The sequence below is a fragment of the Acanthopagrus latus genome, chromosome 8 (assembly GCF_904848185.1).
Source record: "Acanthopagrus latus isolate v.2019 chromosome 8, fAcaLat1.1, whole genome shotgun sequence".
NCBI classification, from domain to species: Eukaryota; Metazoa; Chordata; class Actinopteri; order Spariformes; family Sparidae; genus Acanthopagrus; species Acanthopagrus latus.
Genome location: NC_051046.1, coordinates 10,477,213 through 10,502,640, shown reverse-complemented (window position 1 = coordinate 10,502,640; position 25,428 = coordinate 10,477,213). Strand labels below are relative to the sequence as shown.

Here is a 25,428-nt window from a genome sequence, read left to right as displayed (position 1 = left end):
GTAGAATTGACAAAAAATCATCATATGTGTAAAATAAACATGATATCGATATTTTCTTTTTAAATATCACGGTTATCTGCCGAGTCCAATATATGTCGTGCAACCCAAGTGAAAATAACTCACTGCACAATCCCCGGTCAATGTTTGTGCACATTTCTTTCACAAACCTGCACAGCTTTCTCATTTATATAATGACAAATATTGTACATATCATATCATATTAATGATATTTTTCAAATATTGTCGACAATTCCCTTATTTCTATTCAGGCATCTCATCTTGTCTTGCGTCCTCAAATGGAAAAAAAAAAAATAATCAGTGAAACTGATTTGGCTTCTGATAATGAGCATGCCTTACCAACTAATCTAACTAATTTCTTCAATTAAACAACATCCAAAGTACATGATTATAAAGTTTTCCTTTCTTGTGAAGAATTGCCCAAGAGCTCAACTGGGCTGTCAATAAATTTGGCCATAAAAGGTCAAAAACCGTCCTCACATACTGTACGTCAGTGGTCAAACACATTCTTCTGTACACAAACCAGCCTCTAGGGGGAAGCACCACATATGTGGCGCTGTCACATTTCTCCCTCTGCCTCTCTTCACGCTCCTCCTCACACCTTTTCTGACTCAGAGCAGTGGGTCACAGAGCGGCTGATTGATGCTGGGCCTGGAAAGCTAAGCTAACACCCGCAAGAAGGCAGCAGGCATGATACTGAAATAGGACATCCATGCCCACGTCTGTCTTTGTCTGAGTGCACTGTCTTGTTTGGTGCCTGTTAGTGTCACAAGTATGCCCCGGTGGCTTTGAGCCAAGGCGGAATCAGTAAAAAAAAAAAAAAGAAAGAAAATGACTGAGGGGGAGGGAGAGACAGACACCCAACACTTTAATTCTTTTATCAGACTAGACACCAGCTGCATAATAGACACGCAGAGACTAAAAAGATCTCCAGGACACACATCCTGCACAAGGATTTCATCCCCTAATGGAAGTCTGATTAATGTGGAGCGTGCTTTTATTCCTGTAAAGTAGACAAAACTGCATCTGCATTTAGGGCTCAGCGTTTCTTTACTGCAGTTTGACCCGATCCGGGAATTGCAGTGCGAAACTGGAACACTTAAAAAAAAAAAAAAAAAAAAAAAAACTGGAAACAAAAACATTAACATTACTTTTTACAAGCTCTGGATATCGCTGCCAATTCAGCTGACCATCAACCAGCTTTTCTGTTGCTCTGTGCACTTTTTGCTCTCCTGTTTTGTTTTGTTTTTTCCTCCACCCACCCACTACTGTATGTAAGCTATACAAGTGCCAGTAGCACTCTGCTCCTCAATGAGTTCCAATGAATGGGCACAAAGCTCTCCTAGGGGAGTGTGCTCGTAAAACCGTCACTCTGGCCTCTAAATCAGCAAGCTGGCTCGCCGTTGCAATCCCCTGCTCCTCTCCTCCCCTCCTTTGTTTCCTTTCTTCTCCTTTTCCCCTCATTTCCTCTCCTCTTCTGTTCTTAACACTCGCTCGAGCGCGACCGCGGCACATCAGGGAGCAGCTGATCAAAAAAAAAAAAAAAGAAGATAGAAATATTGAGTCTTCTAATAAGGGCAGCGTTGGCCTCTTACCTTCCAGCAGGTCTCTTGCCAGACCAGGTTCCGCCCCCGTGGACCGAACAAAGTCTGACAGGACCGCGTCCATGTCCAGAGTCATGTGATCATGTGTGTGCGCTGCCCAAGGTGCAGCGGTGGCCTTGGTGGACGCCAGCCTTCACGTTCTCATCTGGAAACGAGAAAACACAGCGGGCCTTAAACACACAGCAGCAGCTAACCCCCCTGTGAGGAAAACAGTCATCCGACAGCCTCCTTTCTCTTATTTTAATCCCAGCCTGTAGTCTCAGCCTGCCTGTACTCATGTGTAATGCTTCATAGAGCTGAGAGTTGAATAGCGCTCCACTCCCAGCGCTCCTCCCTGCTCCTGCTAGCAGTCATAACATGATATCCAGCAGCACAGATGTAATATCAACAACACAGCCAGAGGTCGTATCCAGGACACACCTGCCTATCTCCAAAGCCTTTGGCCCACCGCCCACGATCATAACAACACTAACCCTCTTCCTGCCACCGAGTGTCAACCAGAGGTTTCTGGGTATGATCCAGTTTCTTCAACCACATCAGTGCTCAGAGCTGGACAGCGACGGAAGGATGTTGTTGAGTGCTTGTGGAGCCGGTGATTCAGTGTGATGTTATTTCGTAGAGGGAACACGGCTATATGGCACTCGGGCTCTAATGATCAACAAATACTGCCTTGTTAGATCATAAACAACACTGCTGAGATGCACTCCCTCGGTTCATGGAATGAATGACTCCACGCATAGCTTTCATTCCACTAGAGGCTGTGTGGGTGACAGAGGAACGTCGCTCAGAGCACTGTCAGCGGAGAAACACACACCCACGGGTTCGCAGCTCTGACGCGGGGACCTCTGTGTGCGGACCAGAGGTTCGACCGTGGCTCAGGTCTGCAGCTTTGACCCAGAGAGGAGTGAGGAAGCACGCTGAAGACACGCAGACACTCTGCCTACACCTCTGAGCTCCCGAGTCCAATTGTGCCACGCTACATGACCGTCAATCGGGTTTTGGCTCAGTGTTGCGAACCAGCAGACACTAAATAGAGCTGATGCAAAGCAAACGCAGTTGTTTCCCACTTCCTCTGCTGAGGAATATTAGTGGGTTACTCTGACAGCAGGATGATGGGGACATCGTGGCATATTTTATTTATTTATTTTTACCAACCATGACAGAACAATTTGAGAAACGTCTTCTCAGTTGGTATTATCGCCGCACAAAAATTACAAGCTCATGACAAAAAGAGACGGCTGAGCACCGCTTGATTGTCGGCATCGGAGAGAAAAATATCTTTGCTCGAGACCCGGCAACTTTAGTCTTTATCAAATGCATTATTAATGAGTCAAAGCTGCACTTAAGCTGTAGTTTAGCTGACCTAGTTACCGTCAGCCATTTGCATTGTGTTGCATTGTTGTACTGAGAGAATCTGAGCAGATGTGAACTACAGGAAACACAGAGTGGTCATCTGGAGCAGTCAGAATCACAAGTTTGTCAGAGATCATGAGATTATGATGGATGCACATTAAGTTATCAGGTCAATGAGGAACAGAAACGCATCTCTGAAGAGCACTGCTGTCTCTTTAATGGTGCTTCTTTCGTAGACATATACTAAATGTTTTGTTTTGTCACCCAATATTAGAGAACACATATTAACCATCGACTAGTTGCTTATTAGCGCACATCTTAGCAGCATACTGGCTTCTTATTAGTCATGATAAGCATTTATTAATGTGTTGTCTTGTATGACCATATTCCACAACTACATAACAATTAAGTTATTTAGGGAAGTTAATGAGATTCCCTCAATAATCTCCTGATTTCTTCTTATTGATTGTAAGTAAGTGAGTTTCTTATATGAATCATGTTTTTTTTAATGAATATTGGCCTTAAAATGTGGCAATACCACAAGAATAGTCATTCTGCCTTAATAATATTAATAAATATGGCCTATTATTATGAGACAAAACACAAAACTACAAGTGTCAACAGCGTCCGAATATATTTCGTCTCTCCGGCTAAGAATAAGGTCCCTTTCTAAAGTGAGGTCCTCACTCGACTACTTCACACGTGTTGAAACAAACAAATCTCTCTCCAAACTCCAACATAGTCCAGTATCATGACACACATTGCAAATTCACATTTGGTGATGATGTCACAAACACTGATAAACTGTTGAGTCTGCATCATTGTTTTGAGAGATCTTAATTTCTGTCTGCCCATCTGGACGTAAACACCGACAATTGAGTTTCTGGATATCTTTGGAATCAGTTTTAAGAAATACCCATGTACATGTGCGCAGGATTGATCTAGAATTTGGAAGCTCTTAACACTTGCAATTTTGTGTTTCAGTGGTTAATATGTGTACCCTGATACACAATGTCTGTTTTTAATAAAGGCCAGTGTACTTGTTTCATTTGTTGTACATCTTTTACAGGCAATTCAAAATTCCAAGGCAAGTCTATGAGGCACGTGTCTCCTCTGAGGACCAAAGTGACGACATATGTGCACATCATCATGCTCTCTAGGGGTGGACACTAAACTCAGCACAGAATAATGGGCTGCCAATCAGGAAAAGTATCAGAATAATGCTTTGCAAGGCAAAAAAGCCTCGAGTCTAGTGGTGTGGAACGACACACATACAAAAAAAAAGAAGCTGAATATTATAAGTCATGACCTCATCTTTTCCCTTAAGAACAGCCCTATTCACATCGCTTTCCCTGTGGGAGGTAATTATGACTCAGAAACATGCTAATGCGTGTTTTTCTGCTTGACGTAAAGCCGTGTGGGCCAGAGGAACCTGGGACTGTTCGGCTTCCTGTTAATCATAATGACAATTTGCATATTTGTCACACATTCGGTGGATGAGGCTTCGACATAACATGAATGCATTATAACAGCACAGCGAACGGGGACAAAAATCTTCTTTATAAGGATAATGGATGTCTACATTTTTGTTTTTTTTCCCAACATATCCGATGAAAAGACAAGAAGTAACAACGCGTTAATACTACAGAGTTTAATTTAAAAAAAACACACACACACTAACTATTCTCCTGAAACAGCTGGCCAATCTATTCTTTGCCCCCTTGGAATTGAATTAAATACATTTACTCATCAAGCACTTTTATTTGACTACATTTCAGAAGGAGAACTTGCACTACGTTTATATATACACATCTATAATCAGCCGTTACTTTGCTGACTAACATCTTACATGCATAAACATCCTGTGTGATCCGCTCATGACATATGACAGGGTGACAAACTGAACCACCCAACAGTATATAATGCAGTTCAAATCATCTGCAGCTCTACCAATTACGCTTGTGCTTTCCACATTAATGCATAATGTATGTGATACTGTGTTTAGCAGTATGACAATCACAGGGCCTTCAGTTCTGCTTGCTCATGATACTCCATTACTATAACTTATATGACTTTTAATGTAAGGCTTTTAATGGTGTATTTCCTGCTGTGGTACTGCTACATTTACTTCAGTAAGACAGTTGTGGAGAAAGTATCCAGATATTTTCTTAAGTATTTAAATATTATCAGCAAAACATATTAAAGGTATCTTAACTAAAAGTACTTTCTGTGAGGTAAAATGATCCCTGTCAGTGTTTTACTATTATAGATGATGATTTGGGATTAATATTACAAATACATTAATGAATATGTTGCATTTTACTCTTGTAGATGTTTGAGGGCAAGCTAATTTCAACTACTTTATATATAAGAACTTCATGCGGTTTTAGTGTTGCTGCCCTGTCAGGACCGCATATCTCTAAAAAGTCAACTATTCATGCGCTCATGAGTGCATTTGTAGATGCGTGGTTTTTTCGACAGGAGCAGGATTAAAGACTAATACAAAAAAGCGAGTTGTAACTAAAGCTGTCAGACAGATGTACTCAAGTAAAAAGTACAACATTTGCCAATGAGGTGTTTTGGAAGTAGATGGATACAGTTACATCTAACAAAGGTACCTCATATTTATACTTGAGTGAAGTTACTGGATAAATGTACTTGGTTACATTCCATCTCTGCTAAAAGACCTGTATACTGAGCATGATATACAGTGTATGTGGGACTGCCTGAAAGGAAACTGCTGTGCTTGTTTCATCATAACGACAGTGATGCTGTTGCTCAGGAGTTTGAAACTGTTGGACAACAATGGAGGTCTGTGATTTAGTTATAAATCAATATTTGCCCACACAGGCAATACTTGGTAACAGGATCAATTCATCGCTTGTATCGGTCTTTTCATGGGATTTGCTGATAATCAGAAAAACACAGAATACCTCCACTAATGTTATTTAGCAGCTGTCAGTGACAAAGTGGGATGACTGCGACTCAACCTTCTTCTGTTAATACGCTCACGTACTTTCTGTATTGTTGCTGAGGGTTGTTGAGAAGCCATCTGATGACCACGGGACTGTCCGGACCAGAACGCAGCTCTAGTCCATGGCTTCAGAGGCAGCAGAGGAGAGGAGGAAGAGACCGGGGATGCAGAGAACCCTGAAGCAAACACACACACACACACACACACACACACACACACACACACACACACACACACACACACACACACACACACACACACAGATATGAATATTGAAAGTGATCATCCTGAAACAGAAAGTTATGGCCCTTAGTTCTGATTCACTGACTTCAATTCGGGGGCAGCTGTAAAACACCCGGCCGACACGCACCTGTGACTGCATCGGTGTTCATGCATGAGCCCCAAATTACCCCTCAAATCGTTACTTTCATCACAGATCATTTAGAAAAAACACTGTGTCTACTGCCTGTTCATCGAACCAGCTGAGAGTATTTAATTACAGATCGAAAATCAAAGACTCATTTTCCTAATTTTGCATCCTTTTTACCCCAAAATGCGTTTTTATGTCATTACACCACTTAATCTCATGCTTGAGTCCTTTTCAAGCAGCAGAGGGGTTTAATTTGCATTGTGATGTGTGCAACTACACCTGTCAGCTGCTGTGAGAACCCTGTAAAGCAGCTTTCATTTCTTCTGAGGCGCTCCTAAACATTCCCTCGAATTGCAAAGTTTTAGGCAGCAGCAGCAGCAGCACTTGAAAAGCAGAGCCCCCGCCTTCTGACGGAACACATTTCAGGTTCTCGCTTTGAGATGCAGGTGTGTGTGTGTGTGTGTGTGTGTGTGTGTGACCCCAACAGGGTAAAGAAAGTGCAGAGCCGGCCTCGTGATCTTCGCTTTTCTGCGTAACGAAGAACACTGATCATGTGATGATGCCGCCAGTAAAGGCAGGAAAAGGTTGGTCCGGCATGACGCAGCAAGCAGGAAGACGATTATTGAAACAGTGAGAGGAGAGTTTGAGAGAAGCCCCGCACGGAGCAACAGTGGAAACTCTGAGTGCTCTCCTCCACTGTCCCCGGTGGATCACACCAGCCGATGACTCTCTCCACCCTCTCAGCAAGAAGACTGCGAAGTGCCGAGGAGTTAGCGCCAAAGAACTCCTAAGTGCGACTGAAATATCCTTCAGTGCCATGCATAATTCACATGAACAGTAAAAAAAAAAAAAGGTTCATATAGTGTGATGTGTCCTTTATTTGGACAACTTTAACCACAGCATCTTTAACAATCAGAGCAATATCTAAATTGATATGACAGCAAAGTAAATTATAACTTAACTTATCGGTTATACAGTGTTTGAACTAAGGGCGTCACAGATTGGTTTCTATTTTGTTGATTCTGTTGTTGCCTGGATCGTCACCAACAATGGTGGAACAACTAATACCACTTCAACCATTGCCGCAGTACAAGAACAACTCGCTCGAGCAGAAGTTACCTGACTAATATGATTCTCAGGTGGGATCGTTAAAAAATAATTAGGCTGAAATTCTGGAGTAGAAAAAAGGTTGTCTGGGTAACAGTCATTGTCAAAGACCACCAGAGAGGATCATGACCAACATTCAAGATAACTACGTGCCACTGACCACATTACCTCCTTTGTGATGCCCGTTTCTTTCTCCGAACGAGAAATCTTTTCTTGTGAATGGCAAGAAGTTAAATGTTAAAATGATATCACAGTTGGGCGCATTGCTCAGAGATACACATCATCATGAGAGGCCGGGGATCAGACCACCAGCTTTACAATTAACGTCCGAACTGCCCTGCCACCCGAGCTGCAGCCTGCAACTGAGCTGCAAACTCTTCGCGGTAGGCTTCTCTGTAGTTTCTATCATTGGTGGAAAGCAACTAACTGCATTTAACTGAGCTCTTAAGTACTTATAATCTAACTGCGCTACATGTCTGAGGGGAAACTTGCCCTTTCTCTTCACATTATTTATTCATCTATAGTTACTTTCGTATTCAGATCCTACATATAAAACATATGATCTGCCTTTGGAAATATGGAGCATTGTTATGGATTAAATTTTTAATATCCAAGGATATAAATTCATAGACTGTGCGTCACAAACATTTGCTATTTCACAGATCCAGTGTGCAGCATTCAGGATCTGTTAGGAGAAATGTAACAGCTATGTTTTGATTAGTCAATAAAAATCATTAATATAATAATATTCATAATCATTTTGTTACTTTAGAATGAGTCTTTTTTTTTTATCTAAAGAGGGAGCAGGTCATCTTCCACGTGGGTCGCTGTGTTGCAGAGCCATGTTTCTACAGTAATCCAGAGCGGACAAACCAAACACCGGCTCTATAGAGGGCATTTTGTCATGTCATGTTACGTCTGTAACCGCTTTATCCTTTTTTCAAGGGGTCGCAGAGGTTGTTGCTGGAGCCAATCCCAGCTGTCTCTGGGTACATCCTGAACAAGTCGCCAGCTCATCGCAGGGCCCTCACTGATGGCAGCTGCACATCAGGAGCAATTCGGGGTTCAGTATCTTGCTCATGGACACTTCGACATGCAGCTCAGTTCAGCCTGGGGGAGCTGGAATTTGAACCAGCAACTTTCCGATCACTAGCCGAGTTACAGCCGCCCCCTAGAGGGCATTTTGTTTTATTTAATTTCTCATATTTATTTTCTCATATTTCTAGTCGCTGCTGTAGGGGGAGCATGTTTTGGGGGGTGTCCAGTTGGAGGCAGTCTTCAACCTCACCACTAGGTGCCGCAAAGTCCTGCACTCTCAGGGCTCAACAGAAAGGATCGACCAGTCAAACGCCACGTCAGGCTGGTAAATCTAGCAAGTCGCTTGACTGATACTAAGTGTGCTGTACAAAGATGGCAGTGAGCAGAGCAGAGAGAGCGTGTTCAATCTCACTCGTCTCCGGGTAGAACGGGGGAAAGAAAAAGATGTTTGCTGCTTTGCGTCTATGACAAACTGTGTCCTGATTCATTTAGATTCATTTAGTTAAATTTAGATCAAACATGACAGTCAACTTCAGTCTCTTGGTATTTGATAACTGCTAATAAATGAGTACAAATATGACAAGTAAGAATTGATTTCAGGCAAGCGGATTTCTGATCCAAATGAAAATAATAAGCCTAAGACTTTAACAGAGGTCCAATAATTAGACATCATTGTCAATACCTCTGAAAAATATATGTATTTGATGCAAGACAGGTATTTTTGTGATGCTTAATTATTACTATACCTTGTGAAAATGTGTTCGTCCTTAAGTGAATGTTTTTTTAGAGAGCAAACACTGTATTCTATATTCGGGGAACCCAGAATAAATGATTTTCGAGATCATCAGAAAGCATTTGATAAAGCCACTCACTTCTAATATTGAAAGTACCGCACACAGAATGTTTCCACACCTGGTGATTAGTCAGAGTGTGTGTGCTGGTGGTATATTTAGGTCACAGATGAACAGCGTTCTCTACAGGCAATATCTTTGATCTTTGCGGTCTCGATACAAACACTCAGGTTTTTTCGACCATGGGGGGGGTTGAGACGTGTGGTCTTGCAAACAGCTACCGCTTCAGTTTTTCACTCACATGCTCTTGCTTTCTTCAAATCTTCCCAACATGTTAGCAACAGAGAAGAACATAGTCGTTTCCTTACTGTACTCACAACCACACTGTTTACTTCCTATGGTCCACTGACCTGTGAGCATTCTGCCAGCAGTCGCTCCGTATTTACAAGGGCCTGTTTGTAGATAGTAAAAAAAAAAGGACACATGGGACTTGTTTCTTAATCAGTGGAGGAAAATCTACTGAACTCTCCTTCAGCATCACAGTGCACTCAACACACACAGCAGCCGCAGAACCTCACATTTACAATTATAACTGTCAGCATCAGGCACGCTTTAAATGAAATACCTACTAAGCAATCTCAAATACATTTTTTTTCACAGCCATAATTTGGATGCAAGCAAAACATTGCACAGAACTGACTATTATAAATGAGCCACCCGGGGAGCTGTCGGATTTACACCAGACGAGAGCCGAACATTGCTGATGTTCGGTAATTCAAGGACCAAAAGACAAGTGCTTTTCGTTCTCGGGCGACATTTGAAAAGTAGTATGTGTATATGACATCTTCTACCGCCGTGCCGATTCAATCATTATCGACTGTCAATCACACCTAAAAGCATTCTTTATTCCAAGAGACAATGAACTTACCCGTGTGAGTTCTCTGGTCGAGGGGCGTCGAAGGTGTTAAAAATCTATTTGGCTTTCTCAGAAAAAAAAAAAAAAAGAATACAGGATCTCTTGTCAGTGAGTACCTCTTACAAACACATCTGCTTTCTAACTGTGCTTTGAAAAAACAAAAAAAACAAAAAAAAAATTAAATGCAAAAACCACCCAGCAGCATTCATCTTGACACTGTAGAACGGCTCCCCCACCCACTACTTCCTTTTTATGTTTAACACTATTTGAAGCGTCACTACTTTTAAAACCAACAGTAAAAACCAGTTGGCTGATTAGCATGTGTGAAACGATTTAACAATGAAAAACTTGCAGCCTTTTTTCTCTGTGAATACTTCAGATTTCAGTACAGTCACAGGAAAAATGACACACGAGTGGTTCAGCCCCCCCCACATCGACAGAAGCTTTATTTTTTTCCCGTAAAAAAAAAAAAAAAAAAGGTCCATCTTTCCGTGATGTACGTTCACATACGTGGCCATTTCAGAGTAATAGGATGAGTTATAGCTATAGAGATGGAGATAATTGTCTCCACAGTGAGTGGGGATCGCCCACATGCGAGGCAGATACACAGCAGGTGGGAGGTGAACATACTGTACAAACACTTATACTCCACTCTTTGCACTGCATCTCCTCCGTAACTGGAAAAATGGTCGCGGCTGTGAATCCTATACGGGTGCACAGAGGTTAACAGCAGCGTATACATTTGCTGTTAAGCTCTTAAATAAGCTTTTAAGAGGCAGCTCCTATTTTGACATGGGATTTTTATGTTGTTTTTTTTTTTCGCTAATGTGAGTTTGTGTAGATGTCTGAGTACACTTGTGTAGACTGTGTGCTGCAGCATAAAAATACCGAAGCTATGAGGGAACTTTTTTTTTTTTTTTACTTTACATGCTGTTATCCTTTTATGATTTGTTTCCACTTTCCATAAATCTGCCTCGTCTGCTTTTACTTTAAGCTTACAACTTCCTCTATTATACAGAATGCTTTTCCACGACTCCCAAAGAGCTGCTTCCAAAATACAGCACATATATAAAAGGCACATATGACACGCTGTGACAGACGCACATAGAAACCCCTCACAGTGTGACGCCGTTTAATAACCCTGTTCTGGTCATGTGAGGTGACTATCAATGGAAAAATTGGCATGTCTGGTATTTGTTTCGTATGATAGAATGGTATGAAAGGTTAGCAGACTAAAAATAATCCCCATTAAAAGCCTTATACATGTAAGTAATCCCTAATTAAAAGTCTTTTTTAACACTGTAGCTGTGGAAATAACTTTGCATCACCTCACACTGTCTGGGACCAGTTACACTGGACAAAACAAAAAGGCCAGTAACGTTAAGATATTTCATGAATATTATTGCAGCTCGTTAGTGTTTAAGTGTCAGGGTGTTGATTTTCCATTTCATTCATACTGATGAATGGAAACAAATGTGCCCTTTGAAATAGACAAAGTCTATTTATAGATCACTGTCAACAGTTAAACGCTTTATAAAACTTTTATTAAGCAATCATGATGGTTTATAAATGTGTCTTCCAAGTAATGTCTGTAGATGAACTACACTGTTTTTATTAACCATTTGTAAACACCTGTTGCAACTTAACAATGAACAACAGCTGAATAAATGGCTTACAAAACATTTTAGTGTCTTTTAACAGTGAAATAACTGTAAAATAAACAATACATTTACCATTTATTAATGATGGTTACACCCTTACATATAAAAGGTGAAATGGCTCACTTACTAAATCGGAGGATGTATCAACGCTTATTCAAATGACAAAAATCTAACACGCATACTCTATACTGCATCCTCAGATTCAAGATTCAAGAATCAAAATGTTTATCGTCATATGCACAGTAAGGAAACACGTTCCTCCGTACAATGAAGTTCTTCCACAGCATGCCAATAATGTAAAAATAAATATATATATACAAAAGTAATACAAAGTAATATTACAATAAACAACCTATACAATCATAGGAGGACTACAGTCTGGTTCCCTGTAGTTAATCACTTGAAAAACAAACCCTAGCAAACTGAAGCTCACAGAAAAACTGTAAAAACTGTAAAAAAACAAACATTAGCACATAAAGTAAACTGTCATCAGGAAGGTGTCTCATCATCAAGATTTTGTTTTTTTAAAATGCATTATTTGAACTGAATCAATTAGCCGATTTCAATGAAAGGAAATGATTTGGGACTGCTGTGTCAATATGAAGACATCAGCTCATCAGCTACAGCATGATGAGCTAACATTAAGCATTTTCCCACTAAAATATATATAATTTTTAATGTCTTGGACAGATTCCTATGTATGATCTGATATGAGAAATGTGTTATTCTTGACTACATTAACAGTTAAATATCTCACATCTCTGCATATTACTGAATGTATAATGCATATTAAAGAACACTCACAGATGTGTAGTTTTCGCTAAATATGAGATAATACATATATACTAAAAAATAACAATTATGAACGAGACAGTTCATCTGATGGAACTGATTCAAATACATCCTTCTAGTGCACTCAAGAGCTTCCAGATGTAGCAAGTGGCACTAATCCACAGAGTCAAAATGACCTTTGAAACCTGAAACCTGAGCCTGATTTACAAAACAGTAGCAAGAGACCAGTCTAGCAAGCCTGGGACATAAGATGTGGGCTTGTTGGTTAAACATAAATTGAGTCACTTAAGCCTCAAAGAGTCTGATCCCTCCTCTGATGGACAGAATGTTTTCAGTCCTTCGAGGGCAGACAGAGAATGAAATTTTACAGTCGGGCCTGGACGAACAGCTCCGTTGGGCCAATGTGGCTTCATCACCAGTGTGTGAGCTGAGCTGCAGTTAGCCGGGCCAAAGCACTGACAGGCTCAAACTGCTGCTAGCTCCCCGTCTACGGAGCGCATATGTGTGTGTGCAAAAAAAAAAAAAAAAGAAAACACTAACCATTACATGTTCGCTCCTCAGTGTGCCCTCAGTGTGTTTACCAATCTCAAAGCCAACAGAGCAAGTGCTTCCACAAAGGGCTGCCAAAACACTGAAGACAGCTAATAAAAGATGGCATTCATTCTCATCCAGTTCTCACTCACATGCTTGGGCACGGCGAAATGTCAAGCCTCAGTTATGGTCCAGAAATGTTTTACTGAAACAATGGCTATTTTAATATACTACGAGATGGAAAACACTAAAGCCAGACGACAGTTTCAAAATAATGTGCAAGCTGTTATTGATGTAATTCGATGAATAAAGGTAGCGACGGAAAATAGTGTTACACTAGACTTGGCGTAATTGTATATTGGGGAAACAAATGAGCACATTTCCAGCGAAACAGATCATTTCCACCTTGCATCGGCAATCAACACAATCCATTAGCCTGCTTCATAACACAGCACCCTTAAGTGGCATGGAAAATTCATGTAATGGGATATTATAATGTCTTGCCAAACTACATACTAAGCACTTCCACTATTTCAAAGTCCTTGCTTGAGAGCAGCAGATTCAATCAAGGAATTTCAATGCAGAGTGGAAGCAGCACTTGCTATTCAGCCTTCATATCAGTCAGTCAGCCCCAATCTCTGTCCCTCCTCCTCCTCCTCCTCCTGCAGCCACAATGGCAAGCTTGTACTTGAGGTGATTGTGTATGTGCCTCACCAGTGCTCAGCGTCTAGCGGCAGCAAACGCGTGCGTGTACATCCAGGCGGCCTATGGAATGTGTGACGTTTTCCAATCAGTGCCTCGGACACCGCATTCGAGTGAGTGCTCTTCACCCCGGGCGCCGGCTCATCAAGTTAAGCCATTCTGATTTTTGAGAGCTCCATCAATGTCTGTCTTTCTCTCCGTCCACCACCTGGGAGAGTGTGCCGAGGCCTTCCTCATCCATCCATTATGCTCTGTTCGCTTGTGGGACTCCCCCTGCCTTCAGGACCCTCAGGCGGCATTTATTAGCCGTGACCTCAGAGCACCCTGACACCCTGAGAAAGCAACTGCTCAGCCCCAATTTACAGATGCAAGAGGATGGAGAGCAACACAGAGAAAACCAAGAAGGTGGAAGGACTGTTGCATGTCAGTCAAACGCTAACCACTCCTTGACAGGAGGCAGACAGAAAGCGTAATCCTCCCAAGATGTGACCTTTGGACAGTCTGAAATCAAACCATACACACTGGCACATATGCCTCCACTCTCCCTTTTTTAATCGTTCTCTCAACTTAAAAAAAATACCCAGACTTCTGTGCAGTAGCCCCTCACATGCTGCGAGAAAGATGCTGCTAGAAGCAATAATGTCACTTTGCATCTCATTGCTGCGCTGCACACTGCCAGCACAGCATATGCATGGAGCGGGGATTGTTGTCAATTTGCACTAAATGCATCATCGCATTAATATTTGAGGCAATGTCAATTATTGCTGCTGTGGACAGCAGGAGCACCACACTGTGAGTATACCTGAGGGACATCAGTGTTCCTAGAAAACCTTTCAGCCTTTGTAAGAAAGTTAAGAAGCTCGGGACATAAATTTGGCATCAAAGTCAGGGCTGCAATTTTGATATGTGATTATTATGATGATGGTGATATTTAATGATTCATCATGATTAATGGGAATGACAATTTTGCATCACATTTTTCATTTTCAATGCACTAAACAACCAAATCATGCTGATGTGACATTTGTTGGGAGTCTTTACCAAACAAACACGGCTGCCAAGCGGTTGACTACAGTTTGAGTCAAGCACACCGAAAGCAATGTTCAGTATTTTCACTATGAGCAATAAATACATTTAAAAAACCAACTGATAGTTCTTCTGTTTGACCTTAAAGCCGAGACAATTGTTCAGGTCCAACAGACCTGCAGCTCAGCTGTGTGTGCAGTGTGCACCCAAACAAAGAGCTGGTTGCTGAGGGGCACGGAACAAGATCATAACCCCTTAAAATGTCAGTCCCTGCAGCCTTCCAAACACAGCGGCCAATACCTCTTTTTCCCAGGCTGGGCCCTTTTCAACAGAGCGCCACGAGCAGACAGCTGCGACTACTGAACAAAGCCTTACTGAAGCAGAAGGTTCCTGACTTTCTGTTGATTAGAAGAACACGGCAAAGAAAGACAAAAAAAAAAAAAATACAAAATACAAAAACAGCTGTGGATATAAATTACACACTTAGCAGCTATTGTGAGGTGTATTAATGACACGGCGAAAGGGGGGTTTCGAGCACGGAAGCTGTGACGTACGCACGGATGAGATGTACAGAACTGCTTGCGATCTGAATAATTATTTTCTGATCCAACGTGAGACAAACTAGCTGAAGCCAGCTGGTGTTTGTGCTGAGGGAGGGTGTCCTCTCAAGTGTTGAACACACAATCTCTTGCTTGCTTCCTCCGTCCTCACCAGCTCAAAGAACTATAATGCAACTCTCCAAGGCATCCGAGAATACGATATTAGACTAATAGGCTTTATCTGTAAAGATTTTTCACCTACAGGTCAGTGATAATTGAGGGCAGGCTGTCACTGCACATATTTTGTACACCTAAACCCAGTTTAACAATAGGTTATGATGCACAATCTGATATTGCCGTGTTGGTGTTGTTGCTGGAACATCATAATTAATGTTGCTCAGGTACCGTAATTGCAACTGACCGATCACATCTTTGTAATGTCATTGCCTTGTGACTCCATTAGTCTGAGTGGGGGGTTTTCCCAGAAATGCTTTCACTGAGTAGATGTTGTTTCCTTAATTCTGTATTTACTATGTATTCACCCTCTAACAGGTGGGTGGACACTTGTGTCTCGATATATACTTTCATTTCATCCTGAGGAAGCGATTGAGGCCAAATCACAGAGCGGAAATGACTGACCCATCCATCACCTGCTTGTTACTGCCTCAGTTAATTTCCTTGATCTGTGTGGTTATGATCACTATTTTAGCTGAATTGGTTTGGTTGTTTTTTGTTTTTGGTACCATGGTGTAATCTCTGTGTCACTGTAAATGCGGGTCACCCTCAAGAATCTCTCAGGCAATCTTAAAAAAAGGCAAAATTATTTCTGTTAATGTTTAGGGGGCAGCTGTAATGCCCCTGTACCTTTCCTACATACATCCTCCATCTAAACTATTACTTCAAAAAAGGCGAGTTGGATTTGTCTCACTCTGTGACGTCCATGATTTGAACCCAAACTTTCCTAAAACAAAGCAAATGTTGTAGTTTCCTAAATCTGAAGAAACAGTGACAGAAAACTGAAAAGAAACAATATATCATAATAAGAAAACTTACTGCAAAAATAAAAATTAACAATATAATTACATTTTCCAATTGGGACGCAAACCTCCTGGGTAACTCAACCCATTCAGTCACAACAACTAATGATGTTCCAGGAACAAGACCAACACAATTTGAACAGCTAATGACATCACACCAGTGTGATTGGTCAGCTGCGATAATGGTCCAGGAACAACATTAATTATGATGTTCTAGGAACAACACCAACACAGGGATATCAGAAAGACCAGGTGAATCCACACTTTCTGTTCCAGACAAGAAACACAAAGCACATACAGCGAAGCTACACAGCTGTACAGTTCTTCATGTTCTCTTGTCAACCTGATTATCTCATTCTGGTACCATGAGAAAATGTCATGTGGGCCAGATCACTTCAGTAGCAGTAGTGGCTTTTTTAAACAAGCATCAGAGGTGTAATAAAATATCAAGGATATATTTGTATTCATCTGAAACTCTGGTTCAATCATAGGCCAGCTACGATGTCCTACTGTGAGCCGCAAAACTACGAATTTCATTTTCTCTAAAGAAAATCCAATAAGAAAGGAAATACTAGAACAGATTGTTTTGACACTTGTTATAGCTTAGCCCCCACATATACACAATACCTGTATCTTACAGTGTGGTACTACTATTGGATGCGTGGGTGTGTGCGCACAGTTGTGCGTGCACACTCAAGTAGGCGGCGAGGGCAATATCACATAACCTCATTCTTAATATAGAATCTGAAGAAAAAGAGATTAAAACCCATAAACCCGGAGGTTCCTGAATAAAAACACAAGTTGTTTCTGGCTATAACACCAGAATGCAACACACGTGTGCCCTTTGTTATGAATCAAAACAAATACTAATATACAAATACTACTACAGCTCTTCCTTCAGTAGGCTGTCACTGTGTCCTTTGGCCCACTGAGATCAACACACTGAAGTGAGGGAGGGGGGAGTTAAAGCAATTTGCAGGTGGGTGCAGTCACTTAAAGGCAAATTAATAATTACAGCTATGAGCTATGGTTATAACCTCCTCTCAGCCCCTAAGAGTGGTATATTCCATCTCCCCAATGTAGTACACGAGGATCATTTTCAGGAGTTCCCGTACTGAAACAAATTTCGTTTCAATGTGTACATGCATCAAATGAAACCACGTATAGAGACAGAAAAATACATGCACAAAGGTATGGCCAGTGTACACACATCAAACCAGTACATGTTAATTTGGACATCTTTCCTGCCAGCAACATTCAAGTAGGTTTGCACCATTTGATGGCAACAATAATAAAATTAATGTGGAGTTTTTCCATTAAAGAGCGCTTCCCTCTCTTTCATGGAAAAAACATTTTTGTTTCACATGCAGAAAAAACTACTGTGGGTTTGAGTGTTCAGCAACCTGAAGAACAACAAAGAGTCTAAATGTAACTATGGGCAGTGTATTGTCATCAGAGGTAAAGTGCTGCATATATTAGAACTGCTAGCAAATAAAAATGATCTCAAACAGACAGACTGGAATCGAAACAATGATCTGAGCATTGTGCTACAATAGCAACATACTAAGACTGAGCTAAATGCGCTTCTGAGTCTTACTGAAGGAAGCTACAGGCATTACCCTGAATTCAACCACAGGACCTCAAGTGCATCCGGCACTTTACCACTGGGCTCAATGACACCCAGACTTTGCCGGTCAACATCAGAGCACAGGGTTAGTGTTTACATACATGTCATGAAACACAATATATGTTTCAATATAGCTCCTAAAAAGTCCTTCCTGATTGCTGGGACTGAACGATACAAATCAAATATTACAATATTCTTGACCTCGTTATAGGGATGCTTTTTTAATGATGGGACTTTTAATGATTTAGCCACTATAATAAGTTTTTAAATACTTTTTCTTTCTCTTTTCCCTCCCATTTTCCAAGAGCACCCAACACAGTTTTCATCTACTTTATATTACCTAGAGTCATTTTAGACATCAGTTATTATTGTACTAGGTTGATCCACAGCTGTCCCACCAAGATCTCTGATGTAAACTTTTTTTTTTTGTTGGGTTCTTGGATGGGAAAAAAAAAAGAAATCTTAGACTTCATTACTTTGTCTGATGCCTGTTCTCTAAACTGGCCTCACACGCACCCACAGAGAGGGCATTCAGTGGGTGTGGGTGCATTGCGGAGGAAAGATGTGTCATACTCGGACCAGTATCAGTAACTGACATTTATTATTATGTTGTAGTGAAACATGATGCAAAAAAAAAATATGCTTCCCTTTTGTATATCAAACGATTTTCAGTGGAAAATGTGTTTTAGAACCAGCAGAGATGATAAGTTGAAGTGATTTTCTGATCTGGTACAGCCTACAGTACGGTCCGATACGTTTTTGCAAGGATTTCTCACTGACATGGTGGTCATTAAAATGGTAGCACCGTCACCCATGATTTCCGTTCTGGTTGATTTGACATCTATGTGTGGGTCAGTACTGAAGGTCACAGAACTCCGGGACATTCCTTGAGCAGCAGCGAGCGGACACAGCCACTGACGAAAACTACTATGATGAGATCAGGTCTGCACGATACATGATAAAGAACATTATATTGTGATCATTTTGACATATGTGATTAACATAAAATATTCATACTTTAAAAAATATAGCATAACCAACAATGTGACATAATATGCCACTTAATTGATTTGTGCTATATTTTTTTTCTTTTTGTGTAATGTGTGCTGGGAATAACTTGTAGATATGTTGTTGTTATCTTGTTTTTGATATGAGAATACAATTTTTCAGATTTTCATGAAAACAACACTTTTTTTATGTTATTCTAGCATAGTCAGTATTTACCCTCTGTAATTACATCTGCATTAGAGCTGCACAAGTAATATAAATATTATTACTGTGATGCACAAAGATCACTCCCCATTATCCTGTATCATATCCTGGGACCTGTAGTACTAAACCATACTTCCTTGCAACAACGGGTGTTGCTAAATCACTTAAATTGAAATCTCAAAAATATAACATTTCTGCAATGCAATGTATCAAAAACTAATAGACCGTATTCCAAATATTTTCAGCAACGTTGAAACCCAGAGAATTTCATTTAAAGTAACAGTGTGTTTTATTTGGTCACCTGTCGCTACAGCTTCTGGGAGAGAGTCCGAGAGTGCTGAGGGAAGCCGGTGAACGTGACTAAACATAACACGAATTAGACTTTATTCTCGTCTGTGAACGATTCTTCTCCGAGTCACACTGGTGGATTTTCATCAGCAGCGGTGGTTGTTTAACAATGAAGATAACTCCCATGATCCCACGCTACATACGTCTTTTGTTTTGGTTTGACTGAGAGATCCCTGAGCTGCAGATATTATATTCTGTGCGTTTAAATTAAGGCACTAAAACATTTATTACAGAGTTGTCAATCTGAGCATGGCATAACTTTGCATTCTAATTTACACAAATAGACTGTATGATTATGATTTGATATATTCCAAACATATCAAATATATCCTTATAACAATTAACTCGGCAATCCTAGAAATCCAGATTGAACATGGGGTCCAGACACCACAATTGAGAAAGCATGTAGGTGGGGGGGTGGGATGGCCAATGAATCTGTTGATGGAAGTAAGAAGAGTCATAAAGAAAAGCAGTGGGAGGAAAGTAGCTGCAGGGTGAACGTACAGTATATGTGCAACTAAACGGCTGTTAACAGATGCTGACGTCAAAGTAATTTCCCTGCAAGCCTTCATGAGATAAATATAGTGTAAGAAAATATAGGCTACCGTACTTCTTGACCCTCTTGGGTCATCTTAGATCTCTTCTTCTTCATCTCGCCAGAAAGGAGACAACATAGATGGGAGAAATATTTCTAATGCTGAGAATGAGTGAATGTCCTCCCCTTCTGCTAAACATTTGATGAGATGTGCTGTCGTATATTTTGGAGGAAAGATGGTAGAAGGGGCAGTGACAGTGACGGACCGCAGAGCATTTGTTTTCTCTACTTAAGAAAATGAATGACGTAGGGAGCAGGCTGAACAACAGCGCTGCTGCTCTTCTTGTTCTCAGGGTTATGTCTAACCTGCATTTCCCGTTTAATATCTCCTTCAGCGGAAATAAGTCATGAGACAAAATGGAGATACACTGAGTTTCCAACAATTGCAGCTGGAGTTTTGAAGAGAAAAAGAGGCCTGACCTCTTTTTCTGAATGAATGAAAATGACCTACGCTGTGGGCCCGCATGAATCTAAATTGAGTCACCAAGGGTATCCTGTGCAACAGTGTTCTGTTTGATTTAGAAACTGCTCCCTTGCTGATTCGACGCAGGGCAGGGGATGGCTGTGCCTGTCGGGCCTTGTGGGGAGAATGTTACAACGCCAGACCTCTCCAGCAGCCAGCCTGCTCCCAGACTCAGCACCAGACGGGTGAAGCAACGCAAATGCAATTAGGTGGAGGAAGTGCAGACACACACGTACACACAGGCGTTGAAAAGCTATGGGTGTCACGAAGGATATCTTCTCGCCAAAACCTGACATCCAACTCCTGTTGCAGCCTGTTTCACGTTAGGATAAAGAAAAAAGCTCTGTCTGTCAAACACAAATACTGTGGTGTCTTTGTGTCTGAGGTTGTCTCTTTCAGCCTTGATCATATCAGCTCCTCTTTGGTGAGGAAGGTTTAGTCGCTGTAAAAAAAAATTGGAACGTCAGGCTTTACATGTCATCTAAACGTTCCACAGAAACATCATCTGTTGCAAAACTTGAGGGTTAATTGGAACCTCAGTGGTCACTGTTTCTGTCACACAGTAGAAAAGTAACACACAGCAAAGGTTGCAATGAGGTGCTGATCACTGGAAGAAGACTAGAAAGCAGAAAAAGGTGCCACACATTCTGGCTCTGTACGCATTTTTCTTTTTGATCCGATGACGTTTCAGCCCTCTGGCATTCTTCAAGATCAACAACAATACTGAGACACAGGAACTGATATGTAATACAGGCCCAGTAACACAAGACAGTGATCAACCTCAACCAATGAAGAGGCCTTGATTGACTAAATACGCTGAAATAGATAGCGGGACACAGCCAATCAAATTACTTCAAACGTAGAAGAAACAATGTTTCATACCTGATATTAAAAAAATCACTTCTTTTGGTTAAATACCTTCCAAAATATTGAATAAACTGATGCTAAACTAATGCGTATTAAGGAGAATGGTAAACATTAACCCTAACCCTTGTAACAGCCACAATACATACTGTATGGCCCAGCAATGTACATCCAATTCAGGGTTTGTGTCTTTGGGGCAGTAAATCACAATATTAACACAAACTTTGATATTATATTACAATCACAAAAGTGAAAGTTGCAAATATACAGTGAAAGTTCATGTAGCTCTGTGATGTATCTCATCAAAGAAGCATACAATGTGGTCAAATGTACTTTAAATGTATCAAACAACATTTAGTTTATTGACTTCTGTGTTAAAAAGATAGGTCTATATTTTGTAGGGATGCCCGACATATATCAGACCTATAAATCATCAGCCTGACATCGTGAAATTCATATTATCGGCCACTTATCAGTTCTAGCTGATAAATAGAACCAATGATATGAAGCCAAATTGCTGTCATTCACTTGACAAGGAGTATTTGTGGCTGGTCGTGCTCATGATGTCAACCTGCTGCACCTGGGCAGATCCACACAGTGTAGACTAGAGAGCCAGACATGTCGTCGCCAGTGTGGACGTGTGATACGGTTTCAGAGGAAGAGGAAACGATTGCAATTAGTACTTTGTGTTTCACAAATCTCCCAAGAGAGCAGGGGAAATGTCTAAGGGTTATAACAAAAATAAAATCTTATTAGAGTGATGGAATGTAAAATCATCCATTTTTGCAAACTCCATGTTAGCCTGTCTACCCTCAGGTGTGCATAAACTACAGGTTATAAACTATAACACAAAGCAATGAAATCACTGATTATTGGTATTGGCCATGAGAAGCCAGTAATAATGCATCCATAACATTTTGCTTACAGTGTCTGGATTCAACAACTTGACCATGAGACAGTAATGCACTAGATTTTGCTCTGAGAGGTTCATCCCCACCTCTAGAAATTAAACAGCAGCCATTACGATCAAATTCTAAAACCGGTGCAGACCTTAAAATGTGCCTTCAGGACAGACTTCATCTAATAGCCATTAGATGCCAGTTTCAGGGAAACAGTCTGTAGTCTCCCAAGCCTGAAATAAAACAAACGTGTCCATTAGGACGGCGTTAAGGGTGAAATGGGACTATGTGGGAGTGTTTACTTGACTGACAGGTGTCTCACTCCATCACTGTCAGCCACAGCGGTTGCCACTTCCATGTATCACTTCAGCCCCGTCCAGATTTGCTCATTCTTACTGTGGCTTTCATTTAGATTTTTCTAGCCCCTGTAACTTACAACAGATATCAAACCTACATGTCTGTGGGTCCCTTCAGACTGTGGGGATGTAGGATCCCTAATGTACCTTCAGCCATTCAGACATCAAAAACAAACACATGTAAAGTACAAGCTCTGACCTTGCAAACACTGACAAGTCTAGCCTTGCTATTAAAAAAAGAGTACATAAAACATGGTTAAATGGTTTTTGCAGACTTACTACAACACGTCAGTGGTTTGAAGCCTTTACCACGACATGAAAGGGGATACCGGTGTGAGGATTTACTACAGCTTTACGCCACAAGGATCATTTGACTGCAATATTGGCACAAATTCACTTGGAGACACATTTCCCCCAAAAGCATCTCTCCAACATCAAGGCCGGTGTACAGATTCACACAGGACCTCAGGGAAGTGACTGTGGGAGGGTGACCAGTGCCCCCTCCACCCTCCCTTATTTTGATGTGAGAGAGAAGCCCCTCTGCCTGCCTCAGTGGCCTCTAGCTGACCTCCCACTGCCTGCAGACAGAGCACTTAACATTGCTTCCCCACCTGTAGAGATGTCTGAAGAACAGGGCCCACTTCAAAGTCGTGCAGTGATTGGGCCGTGATTACCACGGCCACTTGACTCATTTTCGTCTCCTCTGAAGGACTAAACTTTGGGGGAATCAAGCATGAACACATGGGATTCTTTTGAAAAGAAATGGGAGATATAAGCCACCCCTGTGCAGGTGCTTTTCAAGGCCCACAAGATGATTTATTATGATTCATGTTCCTTTAGACTTCTGTCCAATGGTAGTAAGAAAAAAACAAAAACAAACAAACAAAAAAACATTGCTGCTGGATCCTCTCGTGCAAAACATGTATAAGTGCAAAATATCATTTTAATAACGCAACTGGTGTTTTTTTCTTTTGTTCTATTGCAATGCTAGCTTCTGAGGGCAGCTTCCGCTTGCTTCTTGAAGTAGGTAGTGGGCAACTGGCACAGATGTTTGCAAAGGAATGTCATTTTGTATCAGTCGAGAGGCGGTTTGATAAAGCGGCACTGCCACAGTGACATGAAAGCCCAACTGGGTTCAACAACAACCGTCATCTCGGCTCTGCTTTTCTGTAGCTAAATGCCAGTGACAGGAACAGAATTCACTGTGGTAACTGATCAGGTGCCAAGCGCCCTCTCCCCAGTGCCCTGCTGCACTGAAGCCCTCTGTGGAGCTGGCATGGCCTGGCTTGGCCTGGCAGCCACGGGCCCTGCTTTGTATCTCTGCCCCGTCCACTCAAGCTGTCTCCAAATCACACTCGACCACTGTCAATCGCACTGGCTCGCAAGTAAGCATTAAGACAGGGGTGACAGGGGGCTGAATAAGTCGTGCAGGTATGACAGCAGGCAAGTTGATGTGATGTAAATCACCGTCTTCCAAATGACCAGGAGGAAACCGTGGCAGAGTCCAATTTATCTGGCTGAGCTCAAATATAATCTGATATTAATGATAGATTAAAGGTTTTATTATGTAGGTCTTTGTCAGGGGGATGCGGGTATGGTTTAAAAAAAAAATAAAAATCCCACAGCAATGAATTAGTGGCCTTACCATCTCTACAGGCAGGCGTATTGGTGGATATTGTGAACCAGGCCAACAATAAAAGAAACGTATATATGGGCACCAGGATGAAACCAGGCAGTGGGATTTGCAGTTATCCCACGAAGCTTCCTATATTTCAAGATGAACAGAAAAGCCAAAAGTGAAACTGCTGCTTTGATTTACTACACAAAACAAATAGTTGTTATGCATTTCATCACCATCTCTGCCATCTGGCCCAAAACACACTGTGATGATTAATATTCCATGTCTGTAAAAAATAAAAAAAAAGAAGAAGAAGAAGAAGAAGAAGAAGCATAGCCCCAGTGAGCTAAGAGGCTATTTGTTTTGTACCATCACAAAATAAAGCTCAGCTGTCTCAGATTTATACCACACTGGTTACTGTATGCTCCACATCACAAAGGTCTGTGACTAAGCATACAGATTTAAGAGCACATCCATGTTTACAGCATTTAACTCTGAGACGTCTCGTCCCCAGACTGTCGATGTAGATTTTGTGGCCTTGGTGCGTTTGCCTTCGACCTGAAATAATCATAACAATAAGAAGAAGAAGAAGAAGAAGAAGAAGAAGAAGAAGAAGAAAAAAGGTATTCGCACGGAACCTGAAGTTGAATGCATCGAGGCACGTACTCGCATGAAGGCAGGTGCACCTGTCTGCAGTGGTAGCCTATTGTGTTCACTATCAAACGAGCCACGGATCGGCCTGTCGAGCTGTGTGTGTGCGTGAGTGTGTGTGAGTGTGGGAGAGAGAGAGGGGAAAATACAAACATGTCTGTCTCTTACCGATGTGTTTTCAGTCATTGCTCCCCATCCTCAGGTTTTCGGTCCAGACCCTCTGACGAACCGTTAATTCCTCTCGGGCTGTCTCACTCTCTCCCCTCCTCTCTCGCTCATCCCCATGTCATATTTCTCCGCTGCAGCAGAACAAAGCCACGCCTCCTCCGACAGCCG

General features: G+C 41.4%; 1 protein-coding gene across 1 annotated transcript in view; it reads right to left on the bottom strand.

Moving 5' to 3' along the window:
- Positions 1-25,395, bottom strand: part of otud7a (OTU deubiquitinase 7A) — a 46,037-nt gene extending 20,642 nt beyond the window's left edge. The window contains exons 1-3 of the mRNA XM_037108560.1: positions 25,261-25,395; positions 5,992-6,125; positions 1,614-1,767 (exon numbers count right to left, since the gene is read on the bottom strand). Coding sequence (XP_036964455.1) covers positions 1,614-1,698 — 85 coding nt within the window. The 5' untranslated portion in view covers positions 1,699-1,767; positions 5,992-6,125; positions 25,261-25,395. The remainder of the gene's footprint in view (positions 1-1,613; positions 1,768-5,991; positions 6,126-25,260) is intronic.
- Between the last annotated feature and the right edge of the window lie 33 nt (positions 25,396-25,428).